This window comes from Nannospalax galili, unplaced genomic scaffold (genome assembly GCF_000622305.1).
Source record: "Nannospalax galili isolate Female #2095 unplaced genomic scaffold, S.galili_v1.0 scaffold182, whole genome shotgun sequence".
In the NCBI taxonomy this organism is placed as follows: domain Eukaryota; kingdom Metazoa; phylum Chordata; class Mammalia; order Rodentia; family Spalacidae; genus Nannospalax; species Nannospalax galili.
In genome coordinates, this window is record NW_008348662.1 from 1,534,732 (window position 1) to 1,550,742 (window position 16,011).

Consider the following 16,011-nt stretch of genomic DNA (forward strand, 5'->3'; position numbering starts at 1 on the left):
TGATGCCCACAGAGGTCAGAAAGGGACTTCAGAACCCTGGAACTGGAATTACACATGATTGTTATCTGTCATGTGGGTGCTGAAAACTGAACCCAGGACCTCTGCAAGAGCTGAATGAGTACCCTTAATTAGTGAGCCATCTCTCCAGCCCCAATGGTACATATTTTCACAAATATTCCAAAAAATACATAAACAACACCTCTTCTTTTAAATTCCAACAACAGTTTGTCTTCGGGAATAAGTGAGGAGCTGGTGGCTTGGGAGCACTTTAAAGATCCTTTGTTTCTTTTGTGCTTTTCACAGGAAATGTGCTGAATGAACATAGATGTGGCTTGGACAGCTGCAAGCCTAGTTTTAAAGATTGACAGGGCCTAAGCACCTGATGGAACGCCCAGGAAACAGGCAGCAGATCAAATTTCAGGCATGGTCCTTAATGTCTTTGGTCAAGTTTATTCCAAGATATTTTATTTTTATTTTTTTTGCAGCTATTGTGAAGGGGAGTGTCCCCATGTGCTCTTTCTCTGATTGCTTGTTATTGGTATATAGAAAGGCTACAGACTTTTGTAAGTTAATTTTGTAACCTGCCACTTTAGTGAATGTGTTAATAATTTCTAGGAGTTTTCTGGTGGAATTTTTGGCATCTCTTAGATATAATATCATATCATCTTCAAAAAGGGATAATTTCATCTCTTCTTTTCCAATTATTACTCTTTAATTTCCTGCTCTTGTCTTATACTCTTGCAAGAGTTTCAAGCACTATGTTAAAGAGAAGTGGAGATAGTGGGCAGCCTTGTCTGGCTCTTGATTTCAATGGGAATGCTTCCAGTTTTTCTCAATTTAGAATGATGTTGGCTGTGGGTTTGTTATATAGCTTTAATTATGTTGAGGTACGTTCCATCCAGTCCAATTCCCTCTAGGACTTTGAACAGAAATGCATGTTGAATTTTGTCAAAAGCCTTTTCTGCATCTATTTAGATGACAATGTGTTTTTTGTCTTTTAGTCCATTTTATGATTAATGATGTTTATTGACTTGCATATATTGAACCAGCCCTGCATCTCTGGGATAAAGCCTACTTGACATGGTGAATGGTCTTTATAGTTTACCTTTTGGGCATGAAAAGCTGGTTTGTCTAAGCTTCCAGTTCTCTCTTTTGATTTTATATTAGAGTGGCCAGATTGCTTATGTTTTCAGGAATTTCCATAGAGGCCCAAGTCATGAGGATCAGATGCTCTCAGTCTTTCTCCTAAGGCCTGGATCCCTCCAGGAATGATGCTGGCTATCTTTTTGAATAAATTAAGTAGTATTGGATGTAGATCTTTAAATGTCTGATAGCCCCAAGGGCTCCTGGGGATTGCAGTAAGGAATTGGGTTGGTCTGGATGCAAAGGATCAGGAAGACAAAGGGTCAGTCTTGTGTCCAGGAAAGAGGCTGGCGGGCCTTTCAGCCCAGGGAAACAGAGGGAGGTGAGGGCAGGACCAGGCCCAGAGGGCTCCCTGGAGAGAGTCTGGTGGGTTGTGCAGACCAGGGAAGCAGAGGGAGGTGAGGGTCGGCCAGGCCCAGAGTGCTCCTGGGGACCCGAGAAGGAACTGGGTTGGTCTGGATGCAAAGGATCAGGGAGTAGTGGTGGTTACCCCCGTGTCTGGGGCGCCAAGACAAGGAATGGGACAGGACCGAGGCTCGGAGGAGAGAAGGGCGAGGGAGATGAGTGAATGAGGCTGGGGGAGTCAAGGCATGGAGGGTGCGATAGACTTACCTGGGAGAGAGGCCCGAGAGGCTGACAGGTCGTGCCGGCCCAGGGAAGCAGAGAGGGCCCAGTCATATCTTCTTATGTCACAGATATGTGTACTTGAGAAATGCTTATTTGATTTTGGGCAGTCATGATTTTCATCAGATTATGTGGAAAGACTGTGATAGTTTCTTTTCTTCTTTTTGAATTCTAAATGTGGCAACATGCCACAAACAAGCTAAATTTGCTTGTTTTCAGGGCTGGCAGCCTGAGAATTTTAGATAGATTTTTTTTGGATTCTACCAGTGGGATGCCCCTTCCTTATTAGGTATTGTCAGGTAAGTCTAGACGTCCACTATCGGATCCTTTACTGAAAAAGTATGCCAACCTTTGTCATTTTTCTCTTTCCTCCTATCTTCCTCCTTCCCCCCCTTCTCTTCCTGTTCCTCTTCCTTTTCTCCTCTTCCCGCTGTGGGTTTTTTTTTTTTTTTTTTTTTTTTTTTTGGGTCCGACTATGTTGTCAAGACTTGTCTTGAACTCTTGGAGTTCAGCCTCCCAACATAGTTGGGGCTATAGGTGTGTACCACCATGCCCACTTGGTCTCTAATATGAACAATAAGGTATTGGGAAAAAATTAGATAAATACATTAGAAAAAAATATGAGAAATTCAACTGTTGACACGGGGGGGTATTTCAAATTAGTAGGAGAAAAATGTGCTACTATAATGATAGTGTTACAATAATTTATCAACCATTACAAAGAAGAAAGCTAGAACTCCAAGTCACATCATTCATATTTTTTAAAGCTAAAAATTTAAACATTACAATAGAGAGCACTGTTAGAATGTTGGAACAGGGAAGATCTTTTCCCTCTGACATAAAAATTAAACACTTTTCTAGATAAAAGGCACATAAATAAAGTTATAAAATGATTCCATTATATATACTAGATGAATGAATAAGATATAAGAAGTTCCTACAAATCATTTTTATGAAGTGACAATGGATATGAATGGGCAATTTGCAAAGGAAAAACAGTCGCTGCTCAAGCTTAGAAGTAATTGGGGAAATGCAAATTAAAACAATGAGATATCAACTTTTCATCTATCATACAGGCACAATGATAAAACTCCAGATAATACTACTCATTGGCTAGGATACATAAAAAGTTGTCCTGAAAAACAGCCAAGCTTAAATGTGGCTTCTGGTGGTTCCCATACTCTAATTTCTGATCTGGGTGTCCTAGCTGCAGATAGTCAATGAAAGACATACAAAGAGGCTTCCACAAAAAGTGTTTGTGCTTCTGGTATTTGTACTAACAGATCATAAACAATTTGTGTCCCTTGAAAGGAGTGGATTAAGTAAGTCCAGGGAAATCCTACTACTCAACAGTCTGCTGCTGTTTAGGAGGAAGGAGAGCTCTACAGGTCCACTTAGAAGGGCTTCCAACTACACTGTTAAGGGAAATAAAAATCAACTCCCAGAGGGCTGAAGATGTGGCTCAGTGGGAGAATGGTTGCCTAGCATGTTCAAGGCCTTGGGTTTGATTCTTTACACTGCAAAAAAAAAAAAAGCTAACAGAATGGAATTTATCATTTGTCATAATATCAATGAACAATTATTTCCATGATTCATTCTAGAAGGCTGTAATATTCAACACCAATGTTTTTGTAGAAAACCAGACTGGTTGTCAGGGATTTTCATATTTTCCTTTTTTTTCTACCTGTATAATTTGATCTTTGATAATGTGCATATAGCTACATGTCAGTTACATGGCTAGGAAAGTCAAATAAAGATAATCAGACTCAGGTATAATTTAAGTATGCCTGTGGCTGGGTTTCTTTAGAAAATATAGACATATTTTTTAAGTCTTAGAAAATTGTATGCTTCAAAAAGATATCCAGAGAAGTTAAATACCACATGCTTCTAATTCTAAGACATTAATTTTAGGATTCATTGTTAATAACAGCTTTTCAGGGGGAAAAAAGAACAGGACATACAATCCCACTGAATGGATGAAATGATTGTAAGATGCATTTCAACCTCTCAAATGCTTAGATAAAATGGCAATTATAACCAGCATCATAATTTGCAGAATATGGAGGCATAAGTAAGATCCCAAGCTTGACTCTGAGGGGCCAATATGTGCTCACAAACTGTTGAAGGTCACACTATTATGCCTCTGGCAGGAAGGTTTACACAGGAAAAGATGCTGAAGGGTCAACATACAATCCACTACAAAAACCTACAGGAGCATAGCATTTTCCCCTAGGGATAAAGCACTCACCTTATTTGGAAATGGAAATTTGCTTGGTTCTACTTTGCCAGGAGCTTGAATAGCAGACAGTGGAGGGAGCCAGGTCATCTCCTAAAAGCAGAATAAAACCAGCATTTTAAAATAGAGTATTCTAAGTCAATAGCATGTAAACATTACACATACATGCCTCAAGAGGGTGTGAATATAATAGGAATGAGTAAAAAAGATGTGAGAGCCACTTTTATGATTTGTTTTCCTAATATAGCCAGTTCTTGGCTCCAAGGCCACCCACCATTAGGCTCCCCTTCTTTATAAGTTAAAACAGAAAGGGCTTTCCTATTTTCCTATGCCATAGAATGAGTGGCTGGATTTATTCCACAAGATTCACAGGATATTTATGAAGGAATGCTTAATATGCTTTAACTGTTACTAGTCTTTATTAGATGAGTTATTTATACTTTTGAAGATAACAAATTTTCAATAAGTTCCATACATCATTGTGGTCTTCATGTGAGAATGAAGAAAGGGAAAGAAAAACAAGACATATATATGAAATAAAGAGAGAAATGGTGTCATTTTTTAATTTTAAAAATATTTTATTTGTTAATTTATGTGTATGAGTATTGCATGCATGTATGTAAGTGTAGTCATGTTGTACAATGCCCAAGAAGGTCAGAAGACGGCACTGAATCCCCTGGAAATGGAGTTACAGATGGTTGTTAGCTGCCATTAGGGTACTGGAAATTGAATCTGGGTCCTCCACAAGAGCAGACAGTGCTCTTGATCACTGAGCCATCTCTCCAGTCCCAATAAAGTCAATTTTTACAAGTCAGTATTAAGAACAAAACTTGAGCTTCATTTGTAGTAATTTCTCACATGCTCTTTGACATATACTGTTCACTAAGCTATGGGAGAGGGAGGAGAGTTGATTTGTTTATGCCTAGTATTCTTCAATTTTATCTCCTGGAAGACAGCTGCCATCAATTACTTACTGTGAGATTAAATTGATTTCTTTGGGGAATCAAAGGATGGTATCTTTCCCTGGGAAACTTGCCTTCCAAACCTCAGATGAGGAAGAATCTAAAGAGCCAAGGGAGGGTGAATGCTCAAAGTTACCCTGGAGGGATCTATGGACCATCACCTCTTCCCATGACACCTATACCACAGGCAGCAGGAGGATTTGGCACATAAGCTGTAAAAGTGTCCCTTCTCCTACCTGAGCTCACCAAGATGATCCCTGGAAGCAACAAAGGACCCAGTGATCTTTCATGTTCCACCTACCACTTGCTCCACAAGACCCTGGTTGTCTCTTTTGAGGAAGCTGGCAAGCAGGAACGCCAGGTTTGTATTCAGAGTGGTATCTGACTTTGTCCATGGAATTAAGGTAGCAGTCATCATTCTCAGATTAGTGGGCCACTTGTCGAGGAAGTGGTCAAATCTTTCCTAGCCTGCTGTTCCCCAAGTTAGTGCACAAGCTCTGATAGCATCCGCCATGTTCATAATCGGTATCTCTTCCCTGATCCCAATTAGGCTTGCAATCTCTCCCTTTCTTCATTCTTCCTCACCTCCATTCAATCTGTCCACCCACACATTCTTCCATTTATCCTCTACCCAACGTTCCAAACAACTGTTGACGAAATAAACAGCTCTCACCTTAAAGAATAAAGAGATGGTTTATTCTAGAGCCAAATATGAGTGACCATGGCCCGGGAATACAGATTTAGGTTTCCCCAAATACCATGATCTAGTGTGGTAACAGTTGCCTTACATTTTTATAGTAACAGAAGAAAGAAAAGACACTTTTCAAATACACTGGAGGACACATTCAGTAGGTGGGTCGTAGCAAAGCAAGGGGCTTTTACTATAGGTCTCAGATGCTATCTGATGACATTCTTAGCCTTATGATTGGAGAGACCAGGTGGCCTTCTAGGATAATACATTCTAAGAGGGTTTTTTTTTTTTTTTAAATCTGTTAGTCACAGGATGTTAGATCAGAAACAGAGGTAGCAAGGAGTGGCTGTTTAGGGGGCTAAAGACAGCCCAAGATAAACGGTAATTAGACTCTGAACCTGCAACAACCCAAACTCTCCACATTCATTGAAGTTCTAATCAGTTATCGGCCTTGCAGGAAGAAGCCCAGTTTGAAGAGGGAAGGGTTTTTTCTCTTCTTCTGGGGGCTTTTATTCACACACTGCCTTAGGCAGCAGATGCTCTTGCTTGCTTTTCTCCTGCATGTTCTCATTCTCCTTTGCAGCTTTGGGCCCTCAACTCTTTTCTTCATTAAATATCAGTCATATCCTTTGCTATGACTACTTCTTTAAACCAGTCCAACGGTTCCCTCCTGAACTCCTTTCTTCCCTCTCTACCATCACAAGATTCTCATACTGGCTTTTAAGGACATTCTGGTAGAAAATCCCATGCATTTCAAACCACTTCTTTGACCTGATTTTCTGAGTCCACCTCTATTCTACCTCATTTATTTTTGGCTCCATAACCCTGACATAGGACTTTGTTTTTGAAGAATTAGGCTCTTAGCTCTTCTTAGTCTACTCTGAGCTGACTCAGAATACCTCATTTTCTCCCACCCCAAAGTTGGTACACTAAATTGTTCTTTAAATTCAATCTCCACACAAACTGGCTAACAAGATACTTAGCTGACTTATGTGCCCCTGGACACATGGTAGGAACAACACTTGGCTCTACTGTAATCCCCCTTAAAATGTCTCATTTGGAACATTTCATCCTATATCTGGCTTCTTTGGTCTGGCTACTAAGAAAAAGGTACCATGTAGCAATACAAATCTGAGACACTGACTTCCTAAGTTCAGGTCCTCTGCCTGGTACTGGTCCTGGTACTGGTTCCTAGTCTGGCCCTCTTCCAAGTTCCTCAGACACTGTTCCTATTTTTTGTGATTCTTCTTGAGCTGTTCAGTTCTCACTTTATCAAACCAGGGAACTCTGCTTATTATGTCATTATAATATACCCCAAAGCTATTGAGTTTCAGTGCTCTGTAAGGACAAATCTGTTGGTGCTCATGACATTCAAGCCCCTCTTCCTTATCTCTGATCCCTCCATACCCTTCCATCTCATTTCTTCTTCTTCCTGGGATCTAGTTTCACCAATATCCTGTTGGCTTCCCTTTACATTCAACCTTTTCTTCTCCACTGGCTTTTTTTTTTAAAGACCGATAAACAATCCATGACATCAAGCTTTCTTGACCATTATTAACTCCTCTAGCTGATCTATATTTCTCTATTTTGCATTAATAGTCAATTTTCTCAAAGAACATTTCATTCTTGCTGTTTTGGCATTTTTGTTACCTCTTTTGTTTTTATTAAAATTTAAGCCTATTTTTCTTCAAATCATGCCTATATGTCTATATACTTGTATAGTTTACATAATACTGTGTTCATATAGTTTAAGAATAATGAAATGGATACCTATTAACTCACAAATCAAATTCATATTACCAAGACCTTATCATCCACCTTTCCACAGAGTCAGCTCTGATACAGGTCCTTGCAATGGCCAGGTTCACTGCACTCTCCTAAAAGCACACTTCTTCAAGAAGTGCTCTTCTATCCCAGCTCCCGAGACTTCAGGGCTCCCTGGATCACTTCCACTCCCTAGACTCTTTCTTCCTCATTCATTCCTGCTGACCATTCTCCCCCACTACTCCATGAATGCCTTATGTTCAGCTTTATTGTTATTTCTCCTTTCCTTGGATGATCCTGTTCATCATTGTGGCTTTAAAAATCACCTATGTGCATGAATGTATAGTCAGCACTCAACTGCCCACTCTAGATGTCTACTGAACCTCTTAACATGGATTCTCTGCAATCAGTTCAAACTCACAATGTTTTATCACTGACCATCTATTTCCTGTAACTTTTTCTCGTCTGTATTTTAGATCCTAGTTAAGTGTATCAGCATCAGTTAACTCTCCCAGTCAGAATTCTTGGGATCATTCTAGACTCTTTATCACCCTAACCGTCTCATAAACAAAGCAGCAACATATATTAAGCACTTAAAATAGAAAATGTTTTACATGATTTATCTAGCATAATCTTCTAACAACTCCAAAATGTAGGACTGACTACTTCTCCATTTTATAGGCGAGGGAGCCATGACTTTGAGTGGTTAAGTGACTGCTGAAGTTCACTCACAGCTGACTACCTCTCGGTATAGATCTTCCAGGTTCTACCTAGGGCCTAGCTCTCCACTTACAGATCTCTCAGGCTGAGATTCCCTGAGAACAACATGCTCTGTGTATGCTGGTGGTCTCTCCTAGCCTGTGTCTGTTTGTAGGGGCTGTTTGCTCATCTCTCAAGACCCAGTATCTTTTCTCCTTTGCTGTGAAGCTTTCATGTAAGCCAGAGTTTGACCCGTCATTGAGGATATTTGTCTCTCACCTGGGAGGAGGCCCTCAAAAGTAGAGAATGTATCATTTGGTGGGTCCAGTACCTAATATCAACCTGGGGGCTGAGTGTGTGCTAAGAGCATTTCTGAATGCATGTCAAATTGAATCACATCTCTTCAAGGTCTCTGCCTTTCCTTCCTTTCTGTTTCTTGAAATACCATCCTAATCATAGTGTCCTTATTTTTAAAAAATGTTTATTATTTTTAATTTATGTATATGAGTATACTATCTGCATGTAAGTGCATCCGTGTCATGCAATGCTCCTGGAGGTCAGAAGAGGGTGCCGGATTCCCCTGGAACTGGAGTTATGGATGGTTGTTAGCTGCCATGTGGGTGCTGGGCATCGAACCTTGGTCCTCTGCAAGAGCAGCCAGTGCTCTTAACCACTGAGCCATCTCTCCAGTCCACAGTCTCCTTATTTTGATCCTACTTAATAGCTTCCTTTTGCTCTCTTCTTCTGTTACCAGTCCTTCCTCTACAGTGCTGCTAATGACTTCTCCCAGGTGTCAAGCTAACCAAGAGCCTTCACGGCTCCAAACTCTTCATAGACCATCATCATATACTTAATAACAAGCACGATGACAACAACAGATGATGGTGATGATGCCTCACAGCTCAGCTGCACAGTTTCATGATAGCTCCATGCAAATATTCTCATTCATGCCCACCCTTTAGAGTAGCAATTATTTTCCTATTAGAGGTAAGGAAGGCAGAGCTCAAAAAGAGTTATTTACTCACAGTCAGTTAATAAATGTCACAGTTGAAGCATGGCCCTGTATCACCTCATCTCTAGTCTAGGATTTTTTTTTTAAATTTTCATTCTGCACTTGCCTTCAAAATGATCTCCCCCTTGTATGTGAGCCCTCCATGAAGGTCCTTGCCAGCCTTGTGCCTTTTACTGCTCTCCAGTACTCACAGGAAAAGCCAGTTTCTGCTTCTAGCTCTTCATGTTTTGTCCGAGTGCCCATCCCCTGCTGCTGCATTTCTCACCACTCATCACAGTTACCTCAAGCATCATTTATATTTTGAGGCCTTTGCTGAGTCCCCCTTTATTCCAATATAATGCAAGAGTTCCTTTCTCCAGCTCTTCTAAAGCACTTGGCTTTTCCTCTCTAACACTCAGATTCCATTTTGTGCTATATTTTAAAAGCACCACATCAATCTATACCTGTTTCCCTCTTCCAATAATTTCTCTCTATGATGAATAAAAACTGTACTTAGGAGACCTAATGATTTCTTTCAAGAGCATTCAGTTGTATTTGTCAGAATTATCAAATGGGAATCCTAATCTCTTTCAGAGGTGTTTAGATTTCTAAAGGACTATAAGCTTCTCTGAGAGGCAAAGTGTCTACTTACTTTCGTGTAGACTAGAGATTTTTCATAGTAAATGTTCAATATAAACTCAGAGAATTGAACTTACCATCCACACCTCAGTGTAAACTTGCTTTCTAGTACTGACTTAAGTACAGCTAAGCATTTTCACGGGTTTTCCCATCTAATGAATCCTATCAAATACATGAATGAGTAGCAAAGATTATATAGTTGCTTGAAATATCGAGGTACACAAAGGTTCTCCAAAACATGAAAAATTTTTCATGGACTATTTTAATAAGTTTGTAATGTAATGCAAATATGGAAATATGTATTTATAATGCACAGTGACTTTATGAGATTCAGTATCCATTACACTGAAATTTCCCACTAGGCTCACATAGGAAAATTAGGGGCAACAGACATCTCTATTTCTCTTGTTACTTACTAGCTCAGCAAGCTTAGGCAAGTCATAGCTTAGTACATTGCAGTCATTTCAAGTTTTGGAGTTTAGAATCAATTGGATCTCAGCTTGTGGTATCTTAGAAGCAGAGGAAATGGGGTTATCACTCCATGATTCAAGCATGAAGACTAAATAAGATAATGCATAAGAGAACACAGCATCATCGGTCCTCACATTTAAGCATCAATCAAAGACAGCATGATTAACATCACGCTGAGTTTCAGAATTCTAGTCTCCAAAATCAGAAATATAATTTATCTCTGAGCTTTAGTTGTTAGGCATCTGAGATAAGTGAGTGAGTGAGTGTGTATGTGTGTTTAAAGTAACATATATGCTATCATGCAAATGTAATCCATAATTTAGTAATTATACTAACTATATGTTATTAGAACATAAGTTACTTAAGGAATTATGATTCCTAAGAGTGATTTGTACTTTAATTTGGGGAAGAAGTCCTTAGGTTTTCTCACAGGAACAGATCTGTGACCAAATAATAGCAGTCAGTGAGATAGACTCCGACAGAAAAGCATTTCATTTGCACCTTGTGAGCAAAGATTTCTTATTCCTATTAAATCTTCCCTTAGCTTACAGAACAAATTTTGTTCATAGAGAATGATGTAGTTTCATTGCAAGTATATGGATTTCCACCCCACTGTATCCAATGCCTCCATCTCTTATCCACAGGTGATATATTCCAAGACTCTACACAGGGGATGCCTGAAACTAGATCACAAAGACTCCTATATATACTATTTCCCCCTTGTATATACAAATCTGTGATAAACATTTACTCTTTCATGACAGGCATGAACTCACAGCAGCTGTGGTTGCCTACAGGAGGCCTGCATAAGTAAGTCTGGGACCTATCAAGAGCCAGTCATGGATGGGGAGGGGCTTATGGGATCCTATTCCTCTCTGCCAAATTATTGGTTACTGATGGATTCTGGGATGGGGGAGTCATTATCTTCAGATGTGTACCCACTGGTGAGCCTTCCAGGTTCCAATGGATCGTTCTATACCTATGGTCTTTCAGACAGCTCTGGTTAAACTCAGTTGGCCACAAAACAAAACAAAAAGGCATGAACATGACAAAAAGGACCTGAAAGAGGGAGAGAAGGTGAGGAAGAGCAGGGGAGGGGAGAGAGGTAAGAGATGGTCAGCATAATGAAGAATTCATTATATACAAGTAGGAAATTGTAAACAAAAACCAAATTTAATAACAAGAAACCTATTTACACTTCTGTTTCAAGGAAGCCCTTTGTGACTTCTTTTCTGCATAATTTGCCAAAACCAAGACTCTTGTACTTTGGGGCTGTTGTAAAGTAAAATTTGGGTTATTTGAATACAGATATGGAGATACCTTGATAGTCCATCTAACTGAGAAGGACAGGGTGTGGCTAACAGATGAGTACTGTATACAGTGTGGACATACTAGACACAGGGAGAGTTGTGTTCTGGACAGACAGAAGAGGATTTCATCACCTCACAAAGAGAGTGAAATGTAAGACTAATTGTTTCTGAGATTTTTCCATTTAATAATTCTGGTCTGTGAGTCTAATGGTTGATCTTTATTACCACCTTGACTGGATTTAGAATCACCTAGGATATCCGAGCATGTCTGTTAGGGCACTTCCAGAGAGGTTTAAGTGAGGAGGGAAGACCTACCTGAACATGGGTGGTAGCATTCCCATTTCATGGGATGGCATTCTGGACTGATTAAAAATGAGGAAGCAGGATAGCACCAGCATGCACCTCTGCTTCCTGACTGTGGATGCAGTCTGACCAGCTCCCTAAGCTCTGGCCACCATGCCTTCACCTCCATGATGGACTCTATCTTTTCTTAACCCATGAGCCAGAATATGCCTTTCCCTCTTTAATTACTTTTCTCAGGTATTCTGTCACAGCAATAAAGATGATAACAAACACAAGGAGTGACAGCAGGGAACCAAAACTGTGGACAGGAGGTAACTACTGTGCTCCAGTGAGCCCTTCAGCTGCTTTCTTGATCAGGAAGAGAGACAAGATGTATAAAGCCAAACTCCCTGGAGAGTTAACTGCCCTGCTGTTTCTCTGCTCTATCTACTTGGCATCCTATTTGATCTTGTCCTTCAGGAATAAAGTCCCACCCTAGCCCCCAGCATGGATCCCTTCAGTTTTGAAGCTATATTTTTCATCCTTCTAGAATCCTTCAACTGGTAGGATGAAGAATCAACACACCTTTCTTAACACAGTCTCTTCAACCCCATTTCCTTAAGCAAATGCCTAGTTAACAAAGAGACCTATTTGGTGGATAGGATCTTTAAATGTCAAATCTGTTGATGGTAAATGCATTCACTTTCCTCCCTAAATGAAAGAACAGATGGTTAAATGATAAGGGTTTAAATTACTGCATTTCATTAACTGCCTAACTTGTCCCTCTCCCCAAAATGCCAATTTTCAGGAGGCCATGAAGCACATGGACAGTTTCCATTTTCAGGTCTCTTGCACAGCAAGGTGCCTTTCTTCTCAACAGCCTCTACTCTGATGGTGAGCTGACTTTCATGTGCTCATTTCCACAGCTTCCTCTCCATCTGTGTAGCTGCCCACTTGTTCTGATGCCACCTGTAGCAGCCTGCTTTAGGACAAATGTTAGCTTTAGGTAATCTATTAACTGAGCACATGGTTCTTTGTTACTAAAGGTAAGGAGAAACAAAGCCTGAGTTTAGAATGAATTCTAACATTAAGATTTCGAAGTATATAGCCGTGAAGATCTGGAAAATATATTTAATTTGCAAAGAGTTACACTGGAAAAAATTTAAACACAGCTTTCTTTTGTCGTCTATTTTCAATTATTTTCCAGCGTCCCCTCATCAAGATTCAGCTGTCTGGTGCCATAAGGAACCACTTGCCTGCTGTTTTCTGCAGTCTTCCCCCAAGCCTGAGGGGTTTATCCTCCGTCCTACCCCACGTTTCCCAGCTCTCCCTTTCATGTTATTTCTGTGCCCACCTCTCCATTCTGCCTCATCTTGGCTTCTCTCTGAAGGTGACTGCTGCTGCCCTCATCAAGCTCTCTGCCCTGTTCCCTCCAGATACGCATCACCAGTGCTACTTGCTTAGGAGTGACATGCCACCTGCTGTGAGTTTCCTTTCCCTGGACCTCTAAAATCTGATTATAACATTAAAAATAAAAACCTACTAGATAATGACCTCAAGGGAAGGGAGCGTGTAGCTAACTCTCTAATGTCTAGCACAATGGATTAAATGATTAGAATTCATTTAATCGCTGCATAGCTCTCTTTTTACCTGTAATGATGGCAACAATATTTTTACGTGCCCTACCATGCACATGGACTACTTCCAAGACTGAGAGAGATTTTGATTTCCTGTTTTCTCAACCAAGTTTCCACCCATTCTGCAAACCCAGAAATCTGTTGGCAAGGGGAGGCCATCCGCATAGGGCTGGAAACTCACTGCAGCTCACACCGGAATGCTTTGTGCTCAGAAACACATTCTCTTCTAAAGAAGACAGTGGATTAATTCTTACACTTGGGAATAAAAATGTGAAATGCTGAAACTGCTGTCTGTGTGCTGGTGATGGCTACAGATCAGAGCAGAATTTCATTTTCAGTTTCCAAACCAGAATAATCACTCAACTTTTCAGTTCATTCACACATATTATTCATGCTATGACACTCCCATCAGATAAGTGCCACCACTAACACAGTGACTGTTATTACTCTGCAAATCTTCCAGGAGCAGGCAGCTCACAGGAGCACTATTCTCTTGGGAGGGGCAGCAGTCCTACAAGTCTGGACCTGGGGGCCTAGTGCCAGCCTGGGAATAAGAGAAATAAAAGAAATGCTTCTTCCTCAGTGGGGCTGAAGACCATGTCCTAACTTCCAACCCACCTATTGCACCTGGGTGAAAGACCAAGGCTAGCCTTTATAGAGACTCTGGGGCCAGACATGAAGGCTAGCTGACTTTGCTCAAAGCAAGAAAGCATGGCCAAGAACAGAAATGCAAAGACAGCCTTAGTCTGTGTTCTACAGTAGAAGGACCTAGGGTTTGTAGAAAGTTCAATGCTAGGACTTTTGAACTTAAAATCGTGTTCTCCATCCTCAATGTCAGTTGGCCATCCAAGAGCAAAATACGGCGGATCAGTGAATTCAGTTTGAGATACAGCATTCAACTCAGGTTTCACAGACTGACAAATACAAATAATAAAAATCATTATTTTTATGGAACCACTACTCATAGAAAGCTTCTGGAAAAAAAGGTACATGCTGGGGGGAAAGTACCTTCTAAAACTATTTCCTTTAAAAGAAAATTCTACAGTGCAGTTTGCTAAAATGCCAGAAACCACAACTGCAGCTGATTCAAACATGGATATGAATAAGCAAACGACTGATAATAGTTTAAAGATGGAGTTAGCAAAAACCACAGTGAATTCTTCTTTAAGCTGAAAACCCAGGGAGAGAGTCAGTATGAATCAACAGACTGAAGGGGATTCCCAGAAGCTCAACTGCCCTTCAGTATCCATGAGAAATGGTTCTAGGACCCCAAAGGTACCAAGATCTGTGGATGCTCATGTTTCCTTATATAAAACGGGATAGTAATTGCATAGAATCTGTGCACATCTTTGCATACACTTTAAGTCATCTACAGATGACTTACAGTAGCCAATACAGTGTAAATGCTGTGTGGAAGTACTTATACTGTACTGACAAAAGAATAATGACAATAAGAGGGTCTATGTGCTCAGCAGAGATGCAATCTTCTCCCTGAACAGTTGTAATCTGTGGATGGTTGAATTCATGGATGTGGAATCCAGTGATATGGAGGGTCACTGCTCATATGGGCCCCCTGGATGTGACGATCTCAGATTGGGGTACTGACTTATGTAATTCACTGCAGTGTCAGGGCTCCTCTCAATGAGGAGACTCGCCACGGTATAAAACTGAGTAAGGATCAATGAAATGGGTTGCAGAAGGAGCACGCCATTCAGGTTTCACAGAGGAACTGATGCAAAATCCAGAAGGCCTGCAAATAGGAAACACTGGAGTACCTTAGAGCTGCACTTATGAAAATCTGAGGTCACAGGCATGGAGCCTTTATCTACTCTGCACTGTCTAAAGTGATGTTTGTTGAAAGAACATGGACCCCAGGCCGCTAGAGACCCCACTTCTCACTTCTTTGATTTGAGTTGTCCTCGGAAACTCTGGACTCTCCATAGAGAGGAAATAATCATGAAGGAAAGTCAAGGAATGACCCTTAACCTTAATTTTAATTTTCATGCTAGATGCCTTAATTTTGCACTTTTTGGAAGATTTCATGTTATAAATGCAGTTGTGTTGTTTTCCAGTTTCTTTGGGGGTGGGAGCACAGGAGAGGTCCCTTTTATTCTCTTGTTCTGCTATGTTTAGGGCATACCTGTTCTATTTACTCAGAACCTTTGGAACAATTTTTTAAAAAACCATTAAATTTCTAAAATTTATTTTTAGATTCACCTGGTTTTCTATGCCATTTATTACTTGTGTTTAAAACACACTAGGATTCACATTCCTCAATCTAGGGGTTGTTTTTATAACTCTCAGTGGATTAAAATGATAAAGTAGCAGAATTTAAATTGGATTCTCAGAATTTAAAGCAGCCGGGTTTGCCACGCAGTGCACAGCTGCCGGGCTGAATGACTCTTGTTAAACCCAGGTGACAAGAGCTCTATGCCTGGGTTCCCACTGCAACCCACACAGCTGTTAGTTTGCAACCTTCTGCTCCTGATGAGACACAGTAATCGGTTTAATTTTAGCTCTCTCTCTCTCTCTCTCTCTCTCTCTCTCTCTCTCTCTCTCTCT

General features: G+C 40.5%; 1 protein-coding gene across 1 annotated transcript in view; it reads right to left on the reverse strand.

Moving 5' to 3' along the window:
• The window catches only part of Aff3 (AF4/FMR2 family member 3), a 544,092-nt gene that overhangs the window by 189,033 nt on the left and 339,048 nt on the right, over positions 1-16,011 (reverse strand). Inside the window, exon 7 of the mRNA XM_008845867.1 lies at positions 4,016-4,096. Coding sequence (XP_008844089.1) covers positions 4,016-4,096 — 81 coding nt within the window. The remainder of the gene's footprint in view (positions 1-4,015; positions 4,097-16,011) is intronic.